Source organism: Mytilus californianus, unplaced genomic scaffold (genome assembly GCF_021869535.1).
Source record: "Mytilus californianus isolate M0D057914Y unplaced genomic scaffold, xbMytCali1.0.p SCAF_1, whole genome shotgun sequence".
In the NCBI taxonomy this organism is placed as follows: Eukaryota; Metazoa; Mollusca; class Bivalvia; order Mytilida; family Mytilidae; genus Mytilus; species Mytilus californianus.
The window spans coordinates 5,256,351-5,281,968 of NW_026262581.1; the positions used below are offsets into that span (position 1 = coordinate 5,256,351).

Here is a 25,618-nt window from a genome sequence, read left to right on the forward strand (position 1 = left end):
TTTGAGCTTTTGAATTTGCCATTTTCTTATGGACTTTCCGTTTAGAATTTTCCTCGGAGTTCGGTATTTTTGTAATTTTACTTTTTATAGTTTGTTCATATGTTGTACTGTTACACCACTGTCCCAGGTTAGGGGAGGGTTGGGCGCCCGCTAACATGTTTAACCCCGCCACATTCTATATATGCCTGTCCCAAGTCAGGAGCCTGTAATTGAGAGGTTGTTGTTTGTTGCTGTTGATCATATGTGTTGTTTGTTTATTGTTTTCTACAGTTCTTGTATTGTTCTGTTACACCACTGTCCCAGGATTAGGGAGAGGGTTGGGCGCCCGCTAGCATGTTTAACCCTGCCACATTATGTATGTGCCTGTCCCAAGTCAGGAACCTGTAACTCAGTGGTTGTCGTTTGTTGCTGTATATTATATTTGTTTTTTCGTTCAGTATTTTGTACATAAATCAGACCGTTAATTTTCTCGTTTCAAATGTTTTACATTTGTCATTTCGGGGCCTTTTATGGCTGACTTTGCGGTATGGGTTTTATTCATTGTTGAAGGCCATACGGTGACCTATAGTTGTTAATTTCTGTGTCATTTAATTTCTTGTGGAGAGGTGTTTCATTGGCAATCATACCACATATTCTTATTTTTATATGATGCTCCATCATTACAGCTATTTCGAAAACTATTCATCGTAGAATAAAATATCACAAGGGAGTTTTATCATAATGTTTTTAAAATGTATGAATAATATATAGTGGTCGCAGTGAAAAAATTTACACGATTTGACATTTTATAAAAGAATTCGTAAAATCATTGTTTTTCTTGTATTTGCAATATTTCTCCTAGGGATTTTGTTAATTTTTTTGTGAAAGGTTCAAGACAAGCATAAAACTACCGTTTATATAAGAATAGTTTGGAATTTGAGAAACAGTTCAGTATTTTGGATGACAAACATATATCTTTATTTTTAAAAATTTCGAACTCTGAATATGAAATTACCATTGATACTGGCAGTAACAAAATTAAGAAGCATAAAGGGTGCAATTTAGATGGTACTGGTGGTGAATATCGTTATATTTTTAATTGTTCAGCTTTTGATGATTGTAGAAAACAATGTATCAAATTTCATAATAGGAATACACCTAACACTTTGAAGTTCCATGACTAAAATAAATTGATTTATAGACTTTTCGGACATTACGGTATATAAAAGAATTTCGTAAAATCATTTTTTTTTCTTGTATATGCAATATTTCTTAGGGATTTTCATAAATTTTATTGTGAAATGTTTAAGTCAAGTTTGGAAAATTAAGCTTATCTAATTTCATGTTTCAATTTATTTCTCAATTAGCAAGATTTTACTTTAATTTATCTATTATTCTTATATGTTTAATTCCATAAATAAGTCTGTATGTTCTCTTGTTAATTTTTATCTATGTGTTAATTTTTCTGTAATCCGTTAGTTGTATTTGTCACTCATTTAGAGAAATATTTGACAAGTCTATTCAAATCATTTTTGATTTTTTATATAAACTGTTTTCTAATTTGATATGGCAGATTGGATTTAGGAATACACTGTGTATTTCCAACTCTGTACAATTGTTTTCCATGCTGAACTATTAAATAATATATCGCGGAAACCCTAGTCGTCATTTGTTGTTAGAGTTAGAGTTAGTCACCAGAGTCAGAATCGGTGCAGGCTCGTCGTATAGTCTATTGTCTATTGTGTGTGTATGGTTACAGGCCAACACACATAACCCAGTCACAAGATACACCCAGTTTCTATTTGTGACAATAAAATGAATTCCAAAACATGTTCAGAACTAAAAAAGCTGTGTAAACTAATAAGGAGATCTACAACACATTGCACTTTTCTGGGTTAATAACTGTAAATGTCTTTGTATATATATATTATTATCTCAAGTCTAAATTGAAAACAACGTTCAAACCTATGATTGCGTTGGATAAAAACCGCAATTTTTATACGTGTGCATGCAAAACAAATTACTTGTTAGAGGGGTCTAAATACAGCACAACAAACATTTTCCAACAGACCAAAAAAGTAAAAAAATATATTTTAACAAAAGGCCCGAGAACACAGTTATTTTCCCCTATTTGTCTATTAAAACATAATGGCAATTAAAAAAAATTTCACCTGCTCTATTCTAAAAAGATTTGGTGTGCATAAAGTTTGACTTTTATCCCAAAACATATCAAAAATTCAGAAAAGTCTACCAGCTCATTCTCTCCTGGTAACCCCAAACATAAGGACACCGGTAAGGATGAAGCCAGAGAGCTTCCGAGAAGAGGAAATTCCACCTTTATTTACCTGACCAAATCACTCATTTCTACAGAAAATTTCAAAAAGATTTTTTCCAGACAGTATATTTGAAGTCTTATCTTTCACCTAAATGCAAACAAATAATGAAAAATTCCAAAAAAAGACAAAGAAAAAAAACACTGAAATTAAAGGGAACTACATTTGTGGACAACGAAAATTGAAGGTAGATAACTGTGTCCTCGGACCTAATAGGACCCTTCCAGTAGTCCGAATGAAATAAAATTTTACATACATTAACTTTAATATATATCAAGACTACATACCAAATTTCAGACCAATCAGACAATGCATGCACCAGCAAATGCATTTCTTGCACCCCTACCTTCACACCCAAATTTTATCATTTTTCTGGTATGGAATTTTCAATTTCCTCAAAATACCATCTTTATTCAAACGCTCATAACTTTTTTATTAGTGCAATTTTTACGAAAAACTAAAGTGTTTGTTAAAGTAAAAACATTGATAAAATTTAATCATTGATAAAATTTTCCAAAATTAGAACGCATTATTGTGTAACTAAGGTTATTTTTCTAAATTCATTTCAAATCACGAAAATTCCAAACCAGAATATTTAAAAAAATCAATGAAAATTTCAAAACTCAACCTACAGTTTTCAGAATTGCATTAAAAAATTCTACAGTCATACTACAATACACAAAATTTAACTTTATGGGGGTCTTGAATAAACTTTTGGCTTATTTACCTGTATATTCAACACCCCCTTTACACCATCTGCCAAAGGCAAAATCAAGATGTCATAAAAACTTTAAAATGCTGTAAAATCCTTATTTTTTGCAATTTTGAGATGAAATAAAGTGTTTTGGAAAGGTTAAGATGCCAAAAATTCATTTCAATTAAAAAAAGTAAAAAATTCAACAGATTTTTAGATTTTTTTTTTTTTTTTCAAAATCAAACAAAAATAGAACCAAAAAATTAACAATAAATTACAAAATCACTTTTCAATGGCAAAACAACTTTCTAAAATTTGGAAAATTAACGTTTGTAAAATCTGAATAGGAAAAGAACTTTTATTTCACAAATAAAGGCCAAAATAAGGAATTTTGTTTGAACTGGACCAAACCCTTTGAAGCCAGAGTTGGTCATTTCTTTAATCTGCAGCTAAAAATAGATCAAAAGAATCCACAGAATTGATTGACAGCATCACTTAGCCAATTAAAAATCTGAATCAAAAGTTACATAATGACAAAAAGTATAAAAACTAACACTTCTATGGTCTGTCACCCAAGTTTCTTTCGACGCTTTACACTGCACCACCAAAATATTTGTCTCAACATGTATCCAAAAGGTTACTGGCCATTCAACAAAGGCTTAGCTGGACGGCTGCAGAGAAGGAGAGTTGCACCTGTGTGTAGATTCCAGAATGGCAGAATTCCATGGAATGTTCCTGTTCCTGTCCCTGTACTAGAGTTGTCCACTACACCAGACCAAGATATCAATAATGCTCCTGTTGTTGAAATGAATGTTGAACAGAAGGACATTAAAGATGAACCTACAATCACTTCTACTTCAGCTGTACACAATGATGGCATAAAGACTCGTTCCCAGCTACTGATATCATCCTATGACCTGAAAACAGAAGAAGAAGATTGGAGTTCACTTTCTGGTATGAGGTTCGTCGATCATGAAGAGATGATGAAGATGCTGAACATTGTTATAAAGGCTCACACAAAAGAATTCAAGTACTGCAAAAATCCAGAAATACTGGCACACAGACAAGTTAAATGGGGAGTTTGCTGGAAATATACCCTTAGATGTAAGAACTGCACCTACATGAGCCCAGTTATAAAGTTATACAAAGAAGTTGTCACCAATAAACCTGGTACCAACCCTGGAGCACCCAATGTTGCAGTAGCTGCAGTCCTACATGACTGTCCCATTGGTAGTACAAAGTTCCAGGAGCTGTTTGCTAGAATGAACTGTCCTCCTCCATCCAGAACAAGCATGCAGAGAATGTCACATAATGTTGGAAAGGAGCTAGTAAAACTTAACAGGACAGACATGTCAGAAAAACTGGAGATTGTTAAGTCAGTAAATCGAGAGAGGGGGCTACCAGAAAATGTGATTAATGTTACAGTCGACGGAAGGTACAACAGTCAGACCATTACCAGCCGCAAGAAACCGGGACTGAATGCCACCCAAGCTTTCACACTTGCCATTGAGACAATGACAGAGAGGCAATATATTGTTGCATCATTTGCCCAAAATCAGATGTGCTGGAAAGGAGCCTGGCTGAGGGGGAAAGGTTTCGATGTTAATTGTCCCAATGGCCACGAAGACTGCACTGCAAACTTATACAGAGCAGCTCCAGTGTCAGAGTACCAGATGGGTAAAGAAATTGGTTCACAGCTGGCACTTCAAGACATCCTTGTAAAGAATGCCACAACAGATGGAGACGGACGGGCTGCCAAAGGGATAGATGACGCAACCAGAGCCCTACATCCCATGTGGAAGGTCGAAAGGCTAGCTGACTATGTCCACCTTGGCCAGTCACAGTTCCGAGCATCCCTGAGAGCTCAGTTCAGCGAAGGCATGTTCTATGGGCGTACAAAAGAGATAAAGAAAGAAATGAAGAAAGCTTTTAGTCAAGATGTCAAATGTAGGAGTTCGATGATAGTGGGACAGCTAATGGAACAGTACAAAAGAAATACAGATGACGTATGTAAAGACTTACCCAAGGCTCTGCAGGCGACAATCAGGTGTTATGATGGTGACTGCTCCATGTGTAAACAGCACTCAGTGGTATGTGCAGGTGATGAGAGCTACAACTGGTGGACCCGCTCCAAGTATCTTGGCTGCTATAACATTACTATCCTGCAAATGGACGAAAAAGACAAGTTGTTACTGCAAGAGATCTTGAAAATGAAGCTTAGTGAAGATGCGATTAGTAGTATGAAGCTTTACAACACAACAAACAAGAATGAAGCTGTGCACAGATCCTTGAGTGTGAATTTACCCAAGAATGTAATCTTCTCAAGAGGCATGGAGGCCAGATTAGCATCTGGAATTCACAGAAACAACAACATGCCAGGAACCTCAGCAAAGCAAAAGTGTGAACATCTGGGGGTTAATTTATCTGATTCCAGTTTAAAGTTCCTCGACAGTATGGATAAACAGTTTACCTACAAGCGAGAGTATGAAAAAAAACCTGAAGTTAAACGTAGACGTCTCACACAGAGTGGTGAAAAAATAGTAGAACATAGAGAGGCCAAGGTAAAAAGTAAAGAGCGCGATGTCTACAGAAAAGGGCAGTTGGACCCAGTGCCTGCCTTACTTAGCCATAGTACCTACTGCAAGAGAAAACTACCACCAGCACCATAGATGAGACAGCAACCCAGCAACACAGTAACTCAACCAAAGGTCCTTTTAAGGACCACCCAAATCTTTCAAAAAGATATCTGAAATTGTTGTTTACATCAATAAAATAAAATAAAGTAAATATTTAATTTGTAAATCCTAAAACATGAATAATACCAAGGTTATTGTTTGCCATCTTTAAGTCCAACTTGCAAGGTGGCAATGGAGCTGGGTGACCCAAGCAATGGCCACATGAAATGCAAGTTTTTCTACTGTTGTTGAAGCCGTGTGGCTCCAACACCAGATGATCAACATTAATGCATTTTGAGTTGTGGCACAGATGCGAGACATCAAAATTAGGTAAATGAAAATTTAGATGCCTTATCATGTACGCAAGTCTGTGCACATGTATTTGTCTCCACCCGCCATCATTGGGATGCATGAAATTTATCACCCCATATTTGCCATTAGGCGTACAAGTCCCTGTCCAAATCAGACAGTGCCCATTTTGGCCAGGGGCAGATTTTTCTTGTAATTTTGCTAAATATTTTTGAATAAATCCCTCCATTTAAACTTTAAAGAACTATTTCTTATCAGAATGAGTAGGAATTTGCTCAAAATAGAAAAATTATGAGCCCCTGTTTTGAGATTTGCCCCAAAAGTTTCAACATATAAATAACAATCCAAAAATATGGCAAAGTAGGATTTTTTTGGCATTTAAAAATATTTTCCAATTATTCACTATAAATTAACAATGAAATATCTTTACATTTCAATTTTGAGGCAAATTGTGCAAATCAGGGGACCAAAATGTCCATTTTGGGGTACAGTGGGTTCAGCCTCTTAGGCCCGAGAACACAGTTATTTTCCCCTATTTGTCTATTAAAACATAATGGCAATTAAAAAAAATTCCACCTGCTCTATTCTAAAAAGATTTGGTGTGCATAAAGTTTGACTTTTATCCCAAAACATATCAAAAATTCAGAAAAGTCTACCAGCTCATTCTCTCCTGGTAACCCCAAACATAAGGGCACCGGTAAGGATGAAGCCAGAGAGCTTCCGAGAAGAGGAAATTCCACCTTTATTTACCTGACCAAATCACTCATTTCTACAGAAAATTTCAAAAAGATTTTTTCCAGACAGTATATTTGAAGTCTTATCTTTTACCTAAATGCAAACAAATAATGAAAAATTCCAAAAAAAGACAAAGAAAAAAAATAAGAAAAAAAACACTGAAATTAAAGGGAACTACATTTGTGATTTGGTTTGTGAGAATAAAGATAAATATATATACGTTTGGAAGATTAAGCTAATCTAATTTCATATTTCAATTTGTTTTTCTATTAGCGACATTTACTTCAATATTATACTTATATAGTATGTATGTACTCTTTCTTTGCTCGGTGCTACGTTAACAAACACAAGAACTGTATATGTATGAAATCGCTTGACTCTCCATCTGGAAGATGGAATATAGAAGTTTAAGAAGGTTAGATATAGAAGCTCTAAATGAAGACTTATAACCAACATACGTGCAAATCTTCAGAAAAAACAAATGAATATGAATGAATGTTGTCAAACCTTTGAAAATGAGGTATCAAATAGTTTTGACAAACATGTACCAACAAAAACTATTTTAAGGAAATAAAATCAAGTCCCATATATGAACAGGGAACTGTGAAAAGCTTTATATGAGAAGAAAATGTATTATTCTAAATTTTTAAACAAGAGTGCACACGCTGAAATGTCTCGCCTGCTTTACTGACCATTGATGTTATGTTGAAAGGCTTAAAGATAAAGGTTTTACTAAAAGCATCACAGAAACTCAGGTCAGGTGAATCCTGTCAGACAGAAATATACACCTTACAATTTTTTATACACAAAATATAGTTGACCTATTGCTTATGATAATTGAAAAACAGACCAAAAAAAAACAACTTAACATTGACTAATGAACCGTGAAAATGAGGTCAAGGTCATATGATACCTGCCAGACAGACATATACAATACAATCATTCCATACACCAAATATAGTTGACCTATTGCTTATAGTACTTGAAAAACAGACCAAAACAAAAAAAAAACTTAACATTGACCAATGAACCGTTTATTACAGTAATAAGGGTAGATTTAAAATCTTCTAAACGTTTCATTGATCTTAGGGATTCAATAACATCTGGTATCAAAGCGTAAATATCTACTTCAGGGGTCTGGACAGCTTCGTCTATGTATTTCCGCTCAGGATTTTAATATGTTCACTATTAATGTATGGTTTAAAGCCTTTAGTAATTTGTTCTGAAATTTGTGATAACTGCAGTGGGAAGTGGTGAGATTTATAAGCTGCATGTTCTGATTTTTCGTCCAAAACTCGTTTCGTTCTTCTAAATTTTGAAGTTTCATTACATGTGTTGGCTGATTGTGTGATAAAGTATAGTATGTATGTCACTAGATGTATAATGACAGGGAGAATAATAACACATGTAATCTGGAAAAAGGTTTGAGATTATTAGCTGGGTATAATACCAGAAATCATGGTATCCACAAAAGAATTATATCATACTAGAAATCTTCTTTATTTCTGATTATATATTCGACACAACCTCTATAATATGTTTAACATTACATCCAAGAACATCGATTCTTTGAAGGTTACGGCTGGGACTATTATACTATAATATATTATGTCCCAGATTACGGACATCCCGGCCTATTGGTATAATGAAAAAGTTACGGACAAGTTGTTTTCAAGTTACGGACATCCTAAGTGTTTTCGCAAACCTTGCTGATCGTTTATTCTTTAATATTAAATCACCTTTTGCGTTTAGGAGTTTCCCTAAAAGATTGATACAACTTTTTAATTCCTGAATATTTGTGTTGTATTCATGGTATTGTTATTATATAGGAGAGAAGTTTCTTACCGACTCCAGGCAGCTCCATCTTGGTCTGTGGGTTAACCACAGCCGTTTAAGGTAGCACTCCACAGTTAGGTGTGTAGTTTCGCATTTTGGCCCCTGTGGATTTTTCAAATATGATAGCTAGTGTAGAATAAAATTCATTTTTGGATAGCTGAAGATTAAAATAGCCTTCATAGTGGGTTTATAGGAACATCAAGATTATGTAATGTATGTAATATGGGCTGTTTTCTGTATGACAGTCCGTATTTTCATATCCATACCAAATATTGGTCCGGCAATTATTGTAATGTTTTTTTCCGACTTTTTGTCGCACGAACTTTGCAATTAAATTTTATGAAAAAATGAGGCGAAAGACACCCATTTTTTATTTGATCATTTGGTAGATTTATATCAACAGTTTCTGAAAAGGTATCACTGAAAGGCATTGAAATTCTACTTTGAACCAAATTTTGGGGGAATATGTGACATTTTTGCCCCCCTTTTTGCAATATTTTATGGTAAATAAATGCAGAATGTTGCCATGGATACACAAAAAAGGAATTATTTTTCACCATTTTAACTTTTAAAAATCAAATCTATGGAAGATACTGATAACATACATATGCACATGTATAACACAAACAGTTAGGTTAATGTATTAGAAAGCCAGGAATAGAAGATGATAAAACATTTTGTGGTTCAATTTTAATGTTTTTTTCTAACTGTGGAGTGCTACCTAAGCAAAAAAAGATAACGATCCTGTGATACCTTATGTCAGCATTGTCTGTTATCTGTGTTTTACTCCTGAAATCAATGGCATGTAACCTCAAATTCTCCAATCAATGTCACTACGTTGCCAGCAGCTGTATTATGACGTCGACCTCGCCCGTTCTATCAAAGGGTTATATTTAACTGATAGATGAACAACTGGGTCCTGTTGGCATAAAATGTTTCATTGTTGTTTTTCTTGTTTTTGTTTCTTGTTTTCTTGTTTTCTTGCTGTTTTCTTGTTATTTTTTCGATCATTAGCTTGAAAACGACTACATGAACACCTCTTTTTTTAAATGACATGTAGCTTAATTCCGTAAGATTATACCAACTTTTATGAACAAATTACCTCGGATTTTTTTTAAAATAGATACTTATAAAGCAAAAATCATGAAAATTTGATAAAAATGAACTATTTCCAAAAAAATGTTTCACTTATGTAAAGAAAATATTCCAAATGTTTAAAAACATCGTTTGTAACAAAAAAGTTAATGTCTGTCCAAAAAACCGAAATTTTGAGTAAATGTCTAAAATTTCGATCCCATTTATCTCTAAAAGAAGCACACGAACGTTAGGAAGGTATATTTTTTTTATTTATAAGTATATGAATTGACACGGTGAAAAATAGCTTGTATGCAAATTTTCGTAAAAAAATCACCGTGGGATCAAAACTATAACATATGCCCTTAAGCGGAAGAGGTGTTTTGCCTACGTCCGTCGTTCTCTTGAGATTGAGAGAAACGGATGTTTATACCTATACTGTAAAAAGACAAGTATCAATACCAAGCTCTAAATAATCCGGAGTTTAGACAAGTTGTTAATAAAGAGGTAGGGCAATTTCCCGAAGAATTTATATCATAGCAGGGCCAATTTTTAAAAAGTCAGCAAATATTCAGTAAAAGTCACTATATGACAGCTTTATATGCAAGTACTTTAAAGTTGTTACAACATTATGACCTATCTGAACTAGTGGTAAAATTTAAAAGCCTAAAAAAGGATTTAACTATACTTTTGTAGATTTTTTTTTATTCACTAAAAAAAATGGTTTAATCTTAACAAAAACTAAAATTATACTTCAAGTGAAGGTACGTAGAGATCTCATAAAACATGTTTAACCCCGCCGCATTTTTGCGCCTGTCCTAAGTCAGGAGCCTCTGGCCTTTGTTAGTCTTGTATGATTTTTAATTTTAGTTCATTTATATGTTTTGGAGTTTAGTATGATGTCCATTTTCACTGAACTAGTGCACATTGTTGTTTATGGGACAGCTGAAGCCCGTCTCCAGGTGCGGGATATTCTCGCTGTGTCGCAGACCCATTGGTGGCCTTCGGCTGTTTTCTGCTCTTTGGTCGGGTTGTTGTCTCTTTGAAACATTCCCCACTTCCATTCTCAATTTTATTGTTGTCTTACAGGTACACGTTTACCTCGTGTTGTTTTAAGATGTTCTTTAATACGACATTTGACAAAAAAAAAGTTTAATTTGCAACTGTCTTTTACACAATACATGGCACTGAGATAAAATTAGGAGATAACTGTAATGTATTTTAAGCTTGGCCTTCTTTATACGTAGATTTTACTGTCGCAAATCGAGACAACCTAGCGACGCGTAGGTTCTTATATCACCGCATCCTTTTGCCGGAAACAGTATCTGTATTGTCGATTGTCATATATTAAGACGATAGTTTTTGCTATCGTGCAACATAATTTTGTCTGTTGTTCCGATTGCATTTGTCATACATTGATCTTTTCAATCGTGTATGGCAGATGTTGAACTGTGTTAACTTTTGCATCTGCAGTACAAATCCGGTAAAAGGATATGCTCATGCGTTTTATTCTTAATTGCTACCATTGTTTCAGTACCGATACGCACAGACTGCCAGACACAAAAGATGTCATCTGTCAGTGCTTCAGTACTGGCATAATTTGTACGATAAAGATTAAGCAATGCGTCAAATTTTCAGCGTATAAATTATGTTATAAAAATAAAACCAAGGTTGCAATTCCCTCATAGACAATTTTCGGTGTCTGTAGAGGTCCGTTTTTGTATTGATGTAGTTGATGTTGGCATCCTCAGACTTTATGCATCAGACATAATTGATAACAGTCATTCCGGATACTTAGAATTTAATATACCTATTAATGCAGGTGTAAAATAAAACAATGGGGAACAAGGTAATTTCATTATTGTAAAATTGTAATAAAATTCAATATTTTTTTTCTCGTTTTAAAAAGATTGTTTACTATGGTTTTCCTTTATATGTGAATAGTAATATTGTTTAAAACAACGATTTTATCTATGTTGGGACTTTTAACCGACTTACTGTTGCTAGTTTGACACGTACAATAAACAAAAATACGTGACATACCAAATGTTGTGTCGTGGTGAATCATATCATATGGAAAATTCACGATGAAACTAAAATGCAATCAAAAAGTAAAAGATTGAAAGTTAATGCTATGTCCGTAGGGGAAAAGACGAATTACAAATAAAGCCAAACAAATTAAGATTACACTTTATAAATTTCGTGGTCCGAAGCGCGTCTGGATTAACCATCAACAAAAACTAATACTACAGAAATTCAGATAGAGCAACTCGAACACCACCAAAGCCAGGTGAATACAGATTGTTCGGAAGGATAAACAATCCCACCTTAATGTAATGTTTGGAATGTGTTATTTTATTCGGTTTTGGTTTTTCTATATCAATTAGATTTTGAATACAACAGTTTATTCCATATTGATAGAACTGTATGCCTCGTTCACACGTACATTTAATTCGAATTGAATTCGAATCGAATGCGAATCGAATTCGATAATCGCGTTCACACACTCTTCTTTTTTAATTCGAATTGATTCGAATTGGCTAAATCGCATTATCCAATTCGCATTAGAAATGCGTTTTTGTTAATACGAATTAAAAGTTAACGTCGTTAGGACAGTAAAGCGAATTTGACGCGCATTGCAATTCGAATTAGAACTTACGTTTGGACGTTAAACGTTTCGAATGCGAATTAAACTAATTCGAATTAGTTAATGCGAATCGAATTCGAATTACGTGTGAACGCAGAATAAGTAGGGTTTTCCAAATGAATTGGATTTTGAATAAATAAGCATCTTCACCTGTGGATAAAAGTATATTCACCGCGCGAAACGTCGCGTGCGTTTACGTGAATTATTATGTTGAAATCGTTTAAAATACAATTGGTTTTGATAAAAAAGTTTCATTACATACATTTATCTCGGTACTCTCTCGGATTATGGAATAAACAATTACTGTCTTTTGTTTCGGTAAATATGTGGTTTAATTGACTTTTGACAAACTGATATTCACTTCGGCCGCTGGCCTCAGTGAATATCAGTTTTTCAAAAGTCAATAAAACCACATATTTACCTCATCAAAAGACAATAATTGTATAATATTCACCTGAGGAAAAAGTATATTCACCGCGCAAAACGTCGCGTGCTTTTACGTGTATAATTGTGGTCAAGGATTTGTATCTCACTATACAAATCCTTGTTGTGGTGAAATAGTTTGATGTACAATTGGTTTTGGTAAATAATTGTCATTAATTACATATTCTCTCACAGAATACGGAATAAAACAATTACTGTCTTTTGGTGAGGTAAATATGTGGTTATTTTGACTTTCGAAAAACTGATATTCACTAACAAAAGACAGTAGTTGTATGATATTTTATCACGGGTATTTCTGTGGAAAACCAGTTCATTTATTTACAGCGCATATGAAATATTTCCTGTTCTTTTCTTCATCTGACAAAAGACGAATTTTAACACATACATCAATAGAAATAGGAAATACAACTGACAGTTACGGGGCTGAACATATCCTCTTTCAATACATACTATTTACAGAAGCAGTTTTTGAGGTATTGATAATATATTCTTTTTAAATTCAATTTAAGTACATTAATTTACCTTTATTAATTATTGATTTATTTCTGAAACGTAAAATTTATTATCATAATTTTATCATAGTTACTTTTATTATTATAATTATATGAGTTCTGTTTTGAATACAGTTGGCAATGTTAATTTAAAACTATTTATCAACGAAGAAAACTATAAAAAAAATCATATCACACAAGATCTTTGAAGGCAATTTTGTTTATTAAATTTAATAATTACGATTAAAAGTTAATTTTGAAAGCTTGATTTTTTTAAACGAAAAGAAGTTAATCTTTGCTTAAACATTTAGATTATGAAAAGACTAAACATAAAGAAAATGTAGAGCTCTTTTCGTGCACTGATTTTCAGATATTTTATTTATCCCAAAGCATGATAATATTTCCCCAAACTACCAATTTTCAACTGCTTAGTTACAATTGTCCTATTGAGTATACCGATCTGCTCACAATGACTTACATTTTTTATATAAAATATAGTCTCCGTGAAAAATTATTTTTTTCGAGTTATATCTGTTCATGTTAAAATGAACGGAAAATTGTACAAAACTTAATATCAATCAAAAGACTTATATATTTTCTTAACTATAATTAGTTAAGATAGTTTTTATTATTAAACATAAATTATAGATAGTCCTGTCGATGAATTCATTTTAGTAGTAATGTTTTGCCTAAATGACATTTATTCAAAAGAGTAAATCTGTGATGCAAATCCTTGGATTGTGTTGGTATATATTTGTTCTCTTCGATTTTCTGTTGCGTAGCGGAAAAAAAGTGAGGTTTGTAGATAACAAATATGTTCGCCTAGCAGCTCTAATACCGGTTGTTCTCTTCGTTTGTAACTTTTAGAGGAAAAAAAATGATTGATTATATTACTGTGTTTTTTTGCAAGTTGTTGTCGTTGCTACTTTAACTGGAACGTGTTTTTGTGAATTTCTTATCACCTACGATCCTCCGGAGAACGTGCCAAACACTGAAGAATTCCATTTGGAAGGGAGATATTTATCACCAGTTTCCCACTGCTATGCACGATCAATGGCAAACATAATGTCACCTAATTTTCCTGTTAACATTTATTTCACTGTAAGAAAATGTATTGTTACTATCTGCGAAAATTATTTTTTTGTCTCGCCTGTGACTTTTTTAATACATCAATAAGTATAAAAAAGAAGATGTGGTATGATTGCCAATGAGACAACTCTCCACAAGAGACCAAATGACACAGAAATTAACAACTATAGGTCACCATACGGCCTTCAACAATGAGCAAAGCACATACCGCACAGTTAGCTATAAAAGGCCCCGAAATGACAATGTAAAACAATTCAAACGAGAAAACTAACGGCCTAATTTATGTACAAAAAATGAACGAAAAACAAATATTTAACACATAAACAAACAGCAACCACTGAATTACAGGCTCTTGACTTGGGACAGGCACATACATACAGAATGTGGCAGGGTTAAACATGTTAGCGGGATCCCAACCCTCCCCATAACCTGGGACAGTGGTGTGACAGTACATCATAAGAACGAACTATAAAAATCAGTTGAAAGAGGCTTAACTCATCAGATGGATAAAAATACAAATACATTGTACTACAATTACATGAGGACGTGACCGGGTACTTGTACATCCAAACAACAAAAAGACACTAAGTACAGATCTGAGAGTACTCGCAGTTATACTGACAGCTAGTTCAAAGCCACTAACAACTAATAAAAAAATCATGCATCTAAGACTAAATTATCAATCCGTACACATCCAACATCCAGTGGATTTAGTGTAAAGACATCATAAACAGTCAGAGAAAAACATAACCTTGTGCAATGCCAAGATACAGGTATCGACAGATTGTAGATCCATGAATGTGTATATGTATATAACAATACTATTTAGTTTGCTTTTAATTTACTGATAACAAAATCAATATCAGTACCAATAAGACAATATTTAATGATCTAATTACAGTGTTGAATTGGTAACCTTTTAGAATAAGTTTATTTAAAGGATCGATAAGTTTACCAGGATCGTTTCTAAATTTCCGGGCACGGTAAACAATATTGCCGTAAAAATGAGGATGTGCAATCCCGTTTGAAATAAGTTTTCTACAGGTACAACCAAACTTCAAAACCAAATCTTTATATCTGTGGAAGAATTTAGTAAAGGTTTTAAGTAATTTGTGGTAACGAAATCCCTGGCTTAATAATTTACCAGTAATACATAGATTAAGTTCGTTAAAATCAAAAACGTCACAACAGACACGTGCATAGCGAACGAGTTGTGAAATATAAACACCGTAAGATGTTGCCAAAGGAACATCACCATCCAAAAAGGGAAAATCAACAATAGGGAACGAAAAATCGTCCCTTTTGTCGTAAATTTTAGTGTGGAGTTTCCCGTGTAAAACCGAAATATCTAAATCTAGGAAAGGACAGTTGTTACCGTTTAAATTTGATTTATTTAAAGTAAGTTCCTTTGGGTAAATTTCGGCAGTATATTGAGAAAATTCTTGATTATTTAACGAAAAAATATCATCAAGGTAACGGTAAGTGTTGTTGAATTTATCAATTGAATGCAATTTAGACGGGTCTTTACAGAGTTTGGTCATAAACCGTGATTCATAACAGTAAAAAAACAAGTCTGCTATTAAAGGGGCGCAATTAGTGCCCATAGAAATACCTACAACCTATCGATAAACTTTGCTGCCGAAACGTACATAAATATTATCAAGGAGAAAATTAACAGCTTCAATCATCTCATCACACCTCCAGTAAGTATATCTAGCATGTTTACCTTTCTCATTAGAGAAGAAGGCTTTAAATGAGTTGCAGCAAATATATTTGCATTCAGATTTACCGAACGACCATTTAATTAAATAGTCAAATTTTTGTTTGATAAGATTGTGTGGAAGTGTAGTGTAAAGAGTAGAAAAGTCAAAACTGTCAACAGAATTTAAAGGACCATCAAAAGCACGCAATTTATCTAAAACATCCAAAGAATTTTTCCCACTCCAAAAATAGTTAATTCCACTATTTTCATATATTTTATTACTATAGTTTATGATAAGCTCTTTGATAGTAGTTAAGGAACTTGTTAAAAGCACTGAAAGATTAGTTGTGGAACACTTACTAGAGGCCGAGATGAAACGATATTTTACTGTTTTTTTGTGTAGTTTAGGTAACCAATACATAGTAGGGACCTTTAAATGTTCAGAAGAAGCCTTAAGCTGTGATGTGGTTATGATATGTTTGTTAACTATATGACTCTCTGTGGGGCGCATGGATTTGAATGTAGATGAATTTAAAATTTCATTCTTAAGAACGTCCGTGTAATATTTACGGCATACCACCACCACATTGTTGGCTGCTTTGTCGGCCGGTACAAACACAAACTGCTTTGAAAGTTCTTGAAGTTTATTTCTTATTCTGGAAATAGGCGTATTATGTACTCTATTATTTTCAAAATGTGATATTCTATTATCTACCACATTCATACATTTATTTAAATAAGAATCAAGAGATTTTTTATCAGATTTTTCCCGTTTACACCAATTTTTACAAAACGAGGAAAGAGCATCTTTGGTGACCTGCGGACACTGTTTCCAATCTATTTTAGATGGAGGACGATATTTTGGTCCTTTATTCAAAAAGTTTTTAACCTCTCTGTCCTGAACGATATTGAGGTCCCCCGTAATAACATGACCATAGGGAACATATCTAAACTTCGACGACTCACAGTTTCAAGTTAAAGGAGTATTATTTTCTACATTGACGTCTGATGTTACCGGCGTATAATTAAAAATTAAACTTCTGCTGGGTTTTTTGTATGTGTATGAAATAATAGGTGGTTCTGTGTTATCAAAATAAGCCACATCAAATTAATTTCTAGTTCTTCGAACTCTTTTCTTAAAGAAGGGTAGCGAGCGAGCGAAATTTTTTTTATTTGTTTTTTTGTATTTTTTACTAGCGAGCGATATTATTTTTGAAATATTAAAAAAATAAAATTTATGAAAAGCATTTTATGCAAGCGAACGATCATAAATTTACACAGTTTTGGTGCTTCATGTTTTTATATATCTCATATCCTAGTTCTAATATTACCCTACTTTGCTTCTCAATTTGTTCTCAGACACCCTATTGAATCTTTTCACAATATTCCCAGTACAAAAATGGTTAACTAGTAGCAAAACCTACAGCTTCGTGTAGTCTGCTCAAATAAAGATCCTGCTGAATAAGAAATAGTACAACAGCTTTGCATGTTTGGTGTAAGTTATAATTGATGCATTATAAAAATAAGGAGATGTGGTATGCTTGCCAATGAGACAACTACATGTATCCACCAAAGTTCAAATGCAATCAGAAAACCCATACCGTATTTACCGGCTATAAAAGGCCCTGACATGAAAAATATTAAACAATTCATTGAGAAAATTAATGGCCTAATTTATAACAAAAAAACAAATTTGACAGACATGAACCAACGACAACCAGTGAACTACAGGCTCCTGGCTTAGGACAGGCACATATAGAATGGTATGTTGTTTCAAATAAACGTTTGCAAAGCATATATGCATGTATAAAGCTTTAATATATGTTTTTAAGTTTAGTGTGACGTCCATTTTCGCTGATCTAGTATCAATATTGTTTAGGAGTCAGCTGAAGCCCGCCTTCAGGTGCGGAATTTTCTTGCTGTGTTGAAGACCCATTGGTGGCCTTCGGCTGTTTTCTGCTCTTTGGTCGGGTTGTTGTCTGACACATTCCCGCTTTCCATTCTCAATTTTATTAACTATACATATTTGTGTATAAACAAGCTGAAAATTTAAAAAAGGACTGTCCTTCAAAAACCACATCAATTTATTCTACTAAGTATTCAAATGCATCACACCATATGCTATATACTAATTAAACAAAAGGAACATTTCAAGACATTCCACTTAGTCATTGTTTTGCTGAAGAATTTAATAGCAATCAAATCTTTATGTATATGGGGATACTCTCTGTGTTGAAGGCCAAACCGTGAACTTTACTGGTTGCAAACCTCAACAAATTTGGTATCCGGTGGAAGTTTCTCTCATTCAGTCACTGACAATCATACAAATTCTTATTTTTAGAAGATTTTGTAAATTGTAAAGTTGGATTGATGTGTTATATTCAATTACCACTAACACTTTCTTGACAAACTCCATGCTTTATATCCTTGTAATGATACCAGCAAATATAAGATCATATAAATAAAAGTTTCACGGAAAAAAACATTTTATTCTAAAAGATAAAAAAAAAAGTAAAAAATATATTAGTTTCATTGCGGTGCCATTTCACTGCATGAACCATCATCTTCGAGGTTCATTTTTATTCTTATGCATGTTATATTGTCATTATTTGAATCTTTCAATTCGGTGGCGTTGGTGCTTTTTGGTCTTGCACGGAGCACTTCAAACTAATCGATAAAAGAATTGTCCAAATCACACTCCACTGCTCTTTGGCTAGTCCAAATAATTATGACGTCTTGCAAGGCTATTTTAATTTTTTTCTGTGACGCCTTCCTACGAAGAAGAAAAAAAGAATGCGTCACAGAAAAAAAATACAAATAGCCTTGCAAGACGTCATAATTATTTGGACTACTCTTTGGCAGTAAGGTCTTTGCCTGCGTTTTCGTTGTAGCTACAAATATTCCATGATATCATGATATCATACTTTTGGTCATAATAACGTTGTGAATGTTAGATCTGGATCGTTTTTATGTCAATTTCCGTGTCTGTGAGGCGTTACTTTCAAACGCACAACTCAGATTAAAATTTTGGTTACTTAAATTTAGAAATGGACGCGCGTGGCTCCGTACTGGACGCGGGTTTAAAAAAAAGTACTTTTTTCTCGTCGACCTTTCACAACACGCGGGGGATCCGACGAACGAGGTATTAATTTGGCGTGGCCTAACTTTGACAAATTAGTTTACAGTTAACATTAAGTTACAGTCTGGGGTTAAAGGTTTTTAGAAACCACTATCTAATTCAAACATTCATGGAATTTTATGAGACTTATAGAATCTTTTTTAAGATCAAGAGTAAGCTTTTGGAGCAAAATTTTAAAGTAATTCCCCCCATTTTACCGTATTTTACTGATAAATGGACATATAATTTTGTAATGCACATTTACGTATAGTCTGGTCTTATAGTTTTTTTAGACATCAACAACTTTTTCAAATCCTTCATGGAAATTTACGAAACCCGGACGGAAGCTTTTCAAGGATTAATATTTAGATACAGTCTTATGTTAAAGTTTTAAAAACATTAAACACCTGTTTTAAACCTTCATGGAATTTAGGAAACTTTAACAGAAGCTTCTTTATATCTAGGAGATACAATCTAGAGTTAAAAATTGTTTCTATATTCTTAAATTTTTATCAATAAATGGACTTACTTTGTAGGTACATTCAATATTTAACATTTAGGTACAGTCTGTGGTTAAGGATTAAAAAAAATATATAACTCTGTTAAACCTTTGTGGAATTTTACAAAACTTGAAGAGAGGCTACTATATAGCCAAGAAACAGTAACAGCCGCAGGCGAGACAAAGGGTTCCGGGAAACCCTTTAGGAATTTGTTTTTGTCTTCGAAAATGATGTGCTGATTTAGCTATAATCAAATGCACAGACTTCTGACATTCTATTTGAAAACTTATTACTTTTATTTTCAGCATCTCTATCAACGAATTATGTACAGATCTATGCAGCACAGTGTACTTTTAGTACTGTTGTTTTTGGCATGTACCACCTTTTGTTCGAAATGTCCATTTGATTCTTCCTGTGATTGTATTGTGAATGCATCAACAAATTTAACATCAGCATTGTGCTCCAATAGAGGGTTGGATGCTCTTCCAAACTTTTGTAAGACTGCAAGTCTGCTAGAATCGTTCGACGCATGCAACAACAAAATTAAGCAGATACCAAACTACATCTTTTCGAACGCAAACAATTTACTTTACATGAATTTATCTGAGAACAACATTTCAGTGCTGTTTGCGAAATCATTTCACGGATTAGAAAAATTGGTAACTTTAAATCTTGAGCGGAACGGTTTGATGTATACATTAAACACCATTCCACCGACTTGCTTCAGAAATTTATATCATTTGAAATCCCTGAATTTAAAAAACAACATCGGTTTTTATCCGACTGCTCAAAGATATCCAAATTTGTCAGCTTTGTTGGAACTTGAAACTCTAGAAATTGATGGATTACCGAAGGACAGTTTTGAACAACGATTTGACACACTCAGGGAACTTAAAGTTTTGGATTTGTCAAGTAAAGATTGTTACATTAAAATCATTAGATCAGATTTTTTTCTGTCAACGCCAAATCTTCAATATATAGATATTTCACACTGTAAAGTACAAAAGATTTGGAAAAATACTTTTAGCGGTTTGAAAAATCTAACTTATCTTGATGTTTCTGATAACAAAGATTTGAAGTTTGCTGGCGTTGAAAATGTAACTTATGACTTACAGTTTACAGCTATTAAAGTACTGAAATTTAATAAAGTGCATGAAACTTTTGAGATGAACACAGAAATTGGTCGTAATACATGGAAATGTCTTCAATATACAAATATAACAGAGATGCACCTGGATAGCAATAGAATCCAACTTATCAAGACTGGAGTGCTTTCAAAACTGCCTAAAACACTTGATATATTATCAGCCGCTGACAATATGTTTTCGTTTGGAGTATACATATTGGAGGCAAAAAACCTTAACATCACCTTTATAAATGTTTCATTTCAGTTTTCCTCACATCAACCCGAGTTAGGTTCCCTAAATATACCAAGTTATAGTATAAACCGCTTGAAAAGAAACCTAAGAGTTGACTTTCCACTTCCTTTTCCAAAGAATCTTCGCATAGCTCACTTTCGGAGAAGTCAATTACAGTATGACATTCCTAGAGTGGAAATTATGGAAAACAATCTACAATACTTGGACGTCAGCAGTAACCTGCTTGCGCGCTGGAAAGGTCCAACGGTGAATTTTCATTACTTGAAACATTTGAACTTATCTAGTAATTATTGTTCTAACATATCAACATTTTTCTTCGAAGGAATGGTCAACCTGGAAAAGTTATATGTACAAAATAATTTGCTTGGGTTTAGCATTCCATTTGATGTAGATGGGCAAATCTTAAAACCGCTCAAAATTTTGCAAGCAATTGATTTTTCACAAAATAGAATACCTTTATTGCCACCCTTATTTTTCATATTTCTGGAACGATTGGAAGCGTTAAACTTACATGATAATCTCTTTGAAGATATTGATTTCAGACTAACTCAAATGAAAAACTTGTCACTTATTGACCTATCTAGAAATCGCATTCAATTCTTAGGACCTGTCGCAACTAGTCAGTTGGAATCAGTTGCACGCGATCACATGTTGTCATTGAATTTAAGTGAAAATCCGTTAATTTGTTCATGTGCTTCATTAAAATTTCTTAAATGGATGACAGAAACAAAAGTTGTTTTACTAAATCGTGAAAATTATATTTGTAAATATGAAAACGGAACAAAAACATTACTTTTAAACGTTAATAATATTTACAATAAACTGAAAAAAGATTGTTCCTCCTACCCTGGAATAATCATTGGAATAACCGGCGCCATATTTGTATCTGTTTCAATTGTCTGCTTTGGACTATTTTACAGATATCGATGGAAACTTCGTTATATCTATTACATGACTAAGAATAGGTTCCGTGGATATGTTCCAGTCATAGACCACGCAAACAAAACTTATCTCTACGACGCTTTCATTTCTTACGCCGAACAAGACTGTGGTTTTGTTCATAATGATGTCATTAAAAATTTAGAAGGAGAAGGCAACCTTAAGCTTTGTTTACACAAACGAGATTTTCTCCCAGGAAACGAGATTGCTGCAAATATAACAAGTGCGATTCACAACAGTCGTAAAACTGTCGTAATTCTAAGTCCCCATTACATAGATTCTAACTGGTGCAGGTTTGAGTTTAATATGGCAAAAATGGAAAGCATGTACACAAGAGAAAATGAAAATATACTTTTCATGGTGTTTCTAACTCATATTCCTCCCAGAGAATTGCCTTTGATGATGATGGAATTTATTGATTCAAATTCTTATATAGAATACCCAGATGATGAATTTGGGAACGTCGTATTTTGGCAAAAAATGCTGGAGGCCGTAGGCGGTTGAATTCAATAAAAATGACTGAGTTGTAAATGTCATTTAGGAATATTTGTTAATATTGTGTTTGTCTTACCAAATATTGTGTTTGTCTTACCAAATATTGTGTTTGTCTTACCAAAGTACTCATCAAAGATACTTTGTACTTTTGTAAAACTTTTCGGAATTCTGGGTCCTCAATGCTCTTCAATTTCGTACTTTATTTGGTCTTTTAACTTTTTTTATTTCGAGTGTCACTGATGAGACTTCTGTAGACGAAGACGAAACGCGCGTCTGGCGTACACCATTGAATCCTTGTATCTATGATGAGCTTATTTGTATGTGAATGTAATATCAAAAGTACTCAACTAAAAATGATAGAATTTGACATCATATCATAAAGTTGTCGACAGATGATGATGTGGGAGTCCTTTTTCTTAATATGATGGTATATCCCTATCCGTAGAGAGCAATAATATCGCTCCATCGCAAACGGAACAGTATAGCAGGGGCAGATAATAATGCATATAAAGTTAATGCTTTATTTTTGCATCGTTATTAACGGGAATTTTATTATTAAACGTCATCAAATCGGTTACGTACATTTGAAAGCATTTGCAAAGGAAAACAAACAAGCTGCATACTAGAGCAAACGAAATCATCTACGGATTGGTGAGCCATTAAATTCAAAGCAAAGGAAAGTTTACTTTTCTATCATCAAGAAGTTCCCATTATATGACAGTAATTCTTATTGCGATTTGATGTACGGAAGTGTTACATTAGGAAAACACTGCGACATAATTTAGCACCAAAAGGAAAAATGAGCTGTCAATCATTAAAAAACTTAGGTTTTTCTGTTTTACGCTAAACAAATAAGACTTTTTTTTCAATCGACGGTATCTGCTTCAAATCAATTTTATTTTTCTGTATAAATTTGTAGTTGCAAGGGAACTGTCATTAGTAGGGTGCCCAATATCCAAAAAGTCCTCTAGTTAACGAGTTTAAGTTAACGGATAACACACGGCTAATTTTTTTGCAAATTATAGGAAAATCAATATATTTTACAATCATGATTGTCGTCGTAAGTTCTCATGGTCACGATTTTCTAAATTTCGTGTTTTTACAGGGTACCCCCAGATACCGTATTGTACGTGGAATCTTTAACATGAAAAATAAAATTATTACGCTCTTTGTTCGTGGTTTAAATAGTACTTATAATATAGTTTATACATTAAATATATCATATAACACGGAAAGTATTTAAGTGATTTTAGTATAATCATTTAAGCATTTTAGTAAGACTAAAATTTTACCCGAAATTTACCACATTTTCATCGAAAGCAAAATTATAACGTGTATCATCACGATATTTTTTACTCTGATTAAAGCAATAAGACACGGTGCATGTGTGTGCCAAATTTCATGAGTGAAATGAAAGTAGTTTTGAAGAAATTAACAATTAAAAACACAAATTAAGTCAACATTTTGGCATTGATTAAACACGGATTATCCCGTGACATTAATCATTTTGTTGCTTACCTATTAGGTCATTAACAAGGACAGTGGTCACTCAATACATTTCTCATTTTTATAGCTATAAATACGTTACCATCATAAATGCTGAGTGTAACCCCAATTGCGTCATAGGAGTGTAACCCAAATTGCGTCATAGGTCAGATGGAAAATCCCGACTAAAAATAAACGTACTCTCACTGGTCCGGACATATACCCCTGTTTGCCCATATTCTCCCATTCAATTTCCATCTGCGACATCGGTCACACGTGTAAATTATTACAGATTCAACAGAGAAGTGTTTAGTCGTTTGTAAAGTTTTTTGAATAGCTTAATTGCTTTTCATATATTGTTTATATTATCGGAAATTTATTCCCTTGTTTAGTTTGAATTTCTAAACAAATTATTTGTGTTTAAATAGTCCTTACGTAAATATTCCTGGTTCGGGCTATCTCCTGGATGGGTCACTACCTTTAAGTCCCCCCAAACTACCAGTACATTGACCGGAATTTCGACAACGGTGTCTGGTAATGCTACCTATCCGACCCTTTCACAAGGTTCGGCCATGCATTTTTTTTGGGGGGGGGGTATCTACGTCAACTTCGGTGACTCACACTTTATCTAGGCCTGTTAATTCGTCGGGTACTATTGGTTCTGTCCCAGGTACAGCTATGGGCTTGAACTTGCCAGGTTCAAGACCCCCATTATCCTATTGTGGGTATATGCTTCCCAACTCGAGCACCCAACCTTTACCTTCATGGTCTCAGCCACCTTGGCCACAGTCTTACCCTTATGGTGGGTTTATGCCAAACTAACCTGGTTTTTGGCCTTATAGGGACAATTTCTATGGTCCCCCTTCTGGGGTAGCTACTGCTCCACCTTTTAGCTCCTGCTCCACCCGTAGCAGCATCTTTGACTCCTGCAGTAGCTCCTTCTACCACCGTACCTGACTCTCGAGCTCAGTCTTCTAGCTCTTCTTATGGTACTCAGGGTTCTGATCATGCATCATCTTTGGATGGTTTTCAGAAGTTACTTTTGGACTTTGATGAGTCTTTCAAGGCTGAATTTAGTACTCTATCCAGTCGTATGTCTCTACTGGAGAATGGAGTTTCTTCTCATCAACCTTCTCCAGCTAAGTCTGTAGAATATGACGAGAGGGAGGACAATGAGCTTTCTGTTTCCCCTGGGAGTCATGAAAGGGCTTTCCTCACTGATGAGGATGTTGAAAGTTCTTCCTCTCCCAAGGTATCGAAGACGGCCCCTGAGCCTTCTTCTAAGTCAGCTCAACAACCTCCCACCAAGGAGACTGAGGATCCTCCATCCTTGAAGGATCTTAGGGATAAGGTGTATACCTTGATGAGGAATGAAGCACATATCCCTTTTGCCTCTCCTTCCAAGCCGAAGAAACTTTCTTCAACTTTTGAAGCTTCCTGTGATATTTCTCAGAATACTGTGACTTCTCACAATTCTTTTCCTGAATCTGGCCATATGGCATTTGCTTTATAATTTATTAATGAAGGTATCGCTAATTCTGCTAGTGAAAAGGTTGCTAACAAAAATATCTTTGGATTTGGAATGTCATCCTTTTCTGATCAGGTTAAGTACAAGGATTTTAATATCTTTGATTCTTCACTGGGTAGACTTGTTCCCAGTTGTGACAAATCTCTTTCATCTTTATTGGAAAAAA

The 25,618-nt window shown here is 34.0% G+C and overlaps 1 protein-coding gene across 1 annotated transcript; it reads left to right on the forward strand.

Moving 5' to 3' along the window:
• The first annotated feature begins 13,098 nt into the window (after window positions 1-13,098).
• LOC127739330 (toll-like receptor 4) lies at window positions 13,099-23,609 on the forward strand. Its single transcript, XM_052251010.1, has 2 exons — window positions 13,099-13,199; window positions 19,932-23,609. The coding sequence occupies exon 2, from the start codon at window positions 19,950-19,952 to the stop codon at window positions 22,446-22,448; it is 2,499 nt and encodes an 832-aa protein (XP_052106970.1). The 5' UTR covers window positions 13,099-13,199; window positions 19,932-19,949; the 3' UTR covers window positions 22,449-23,609.
• Window positions 23,610-25,618: the final 2,009 nt, after the last annotated feature.

What these genes read in the sequence shown, in the direction of transcription:
- LOC127739330 (XM_052251010.1), top strand. Translation starts at nt 19,950, where the DNA reads ATGTACAGATCTATGCAGCACAGTGTACTTTTAGTACTGTTGTTTTTG.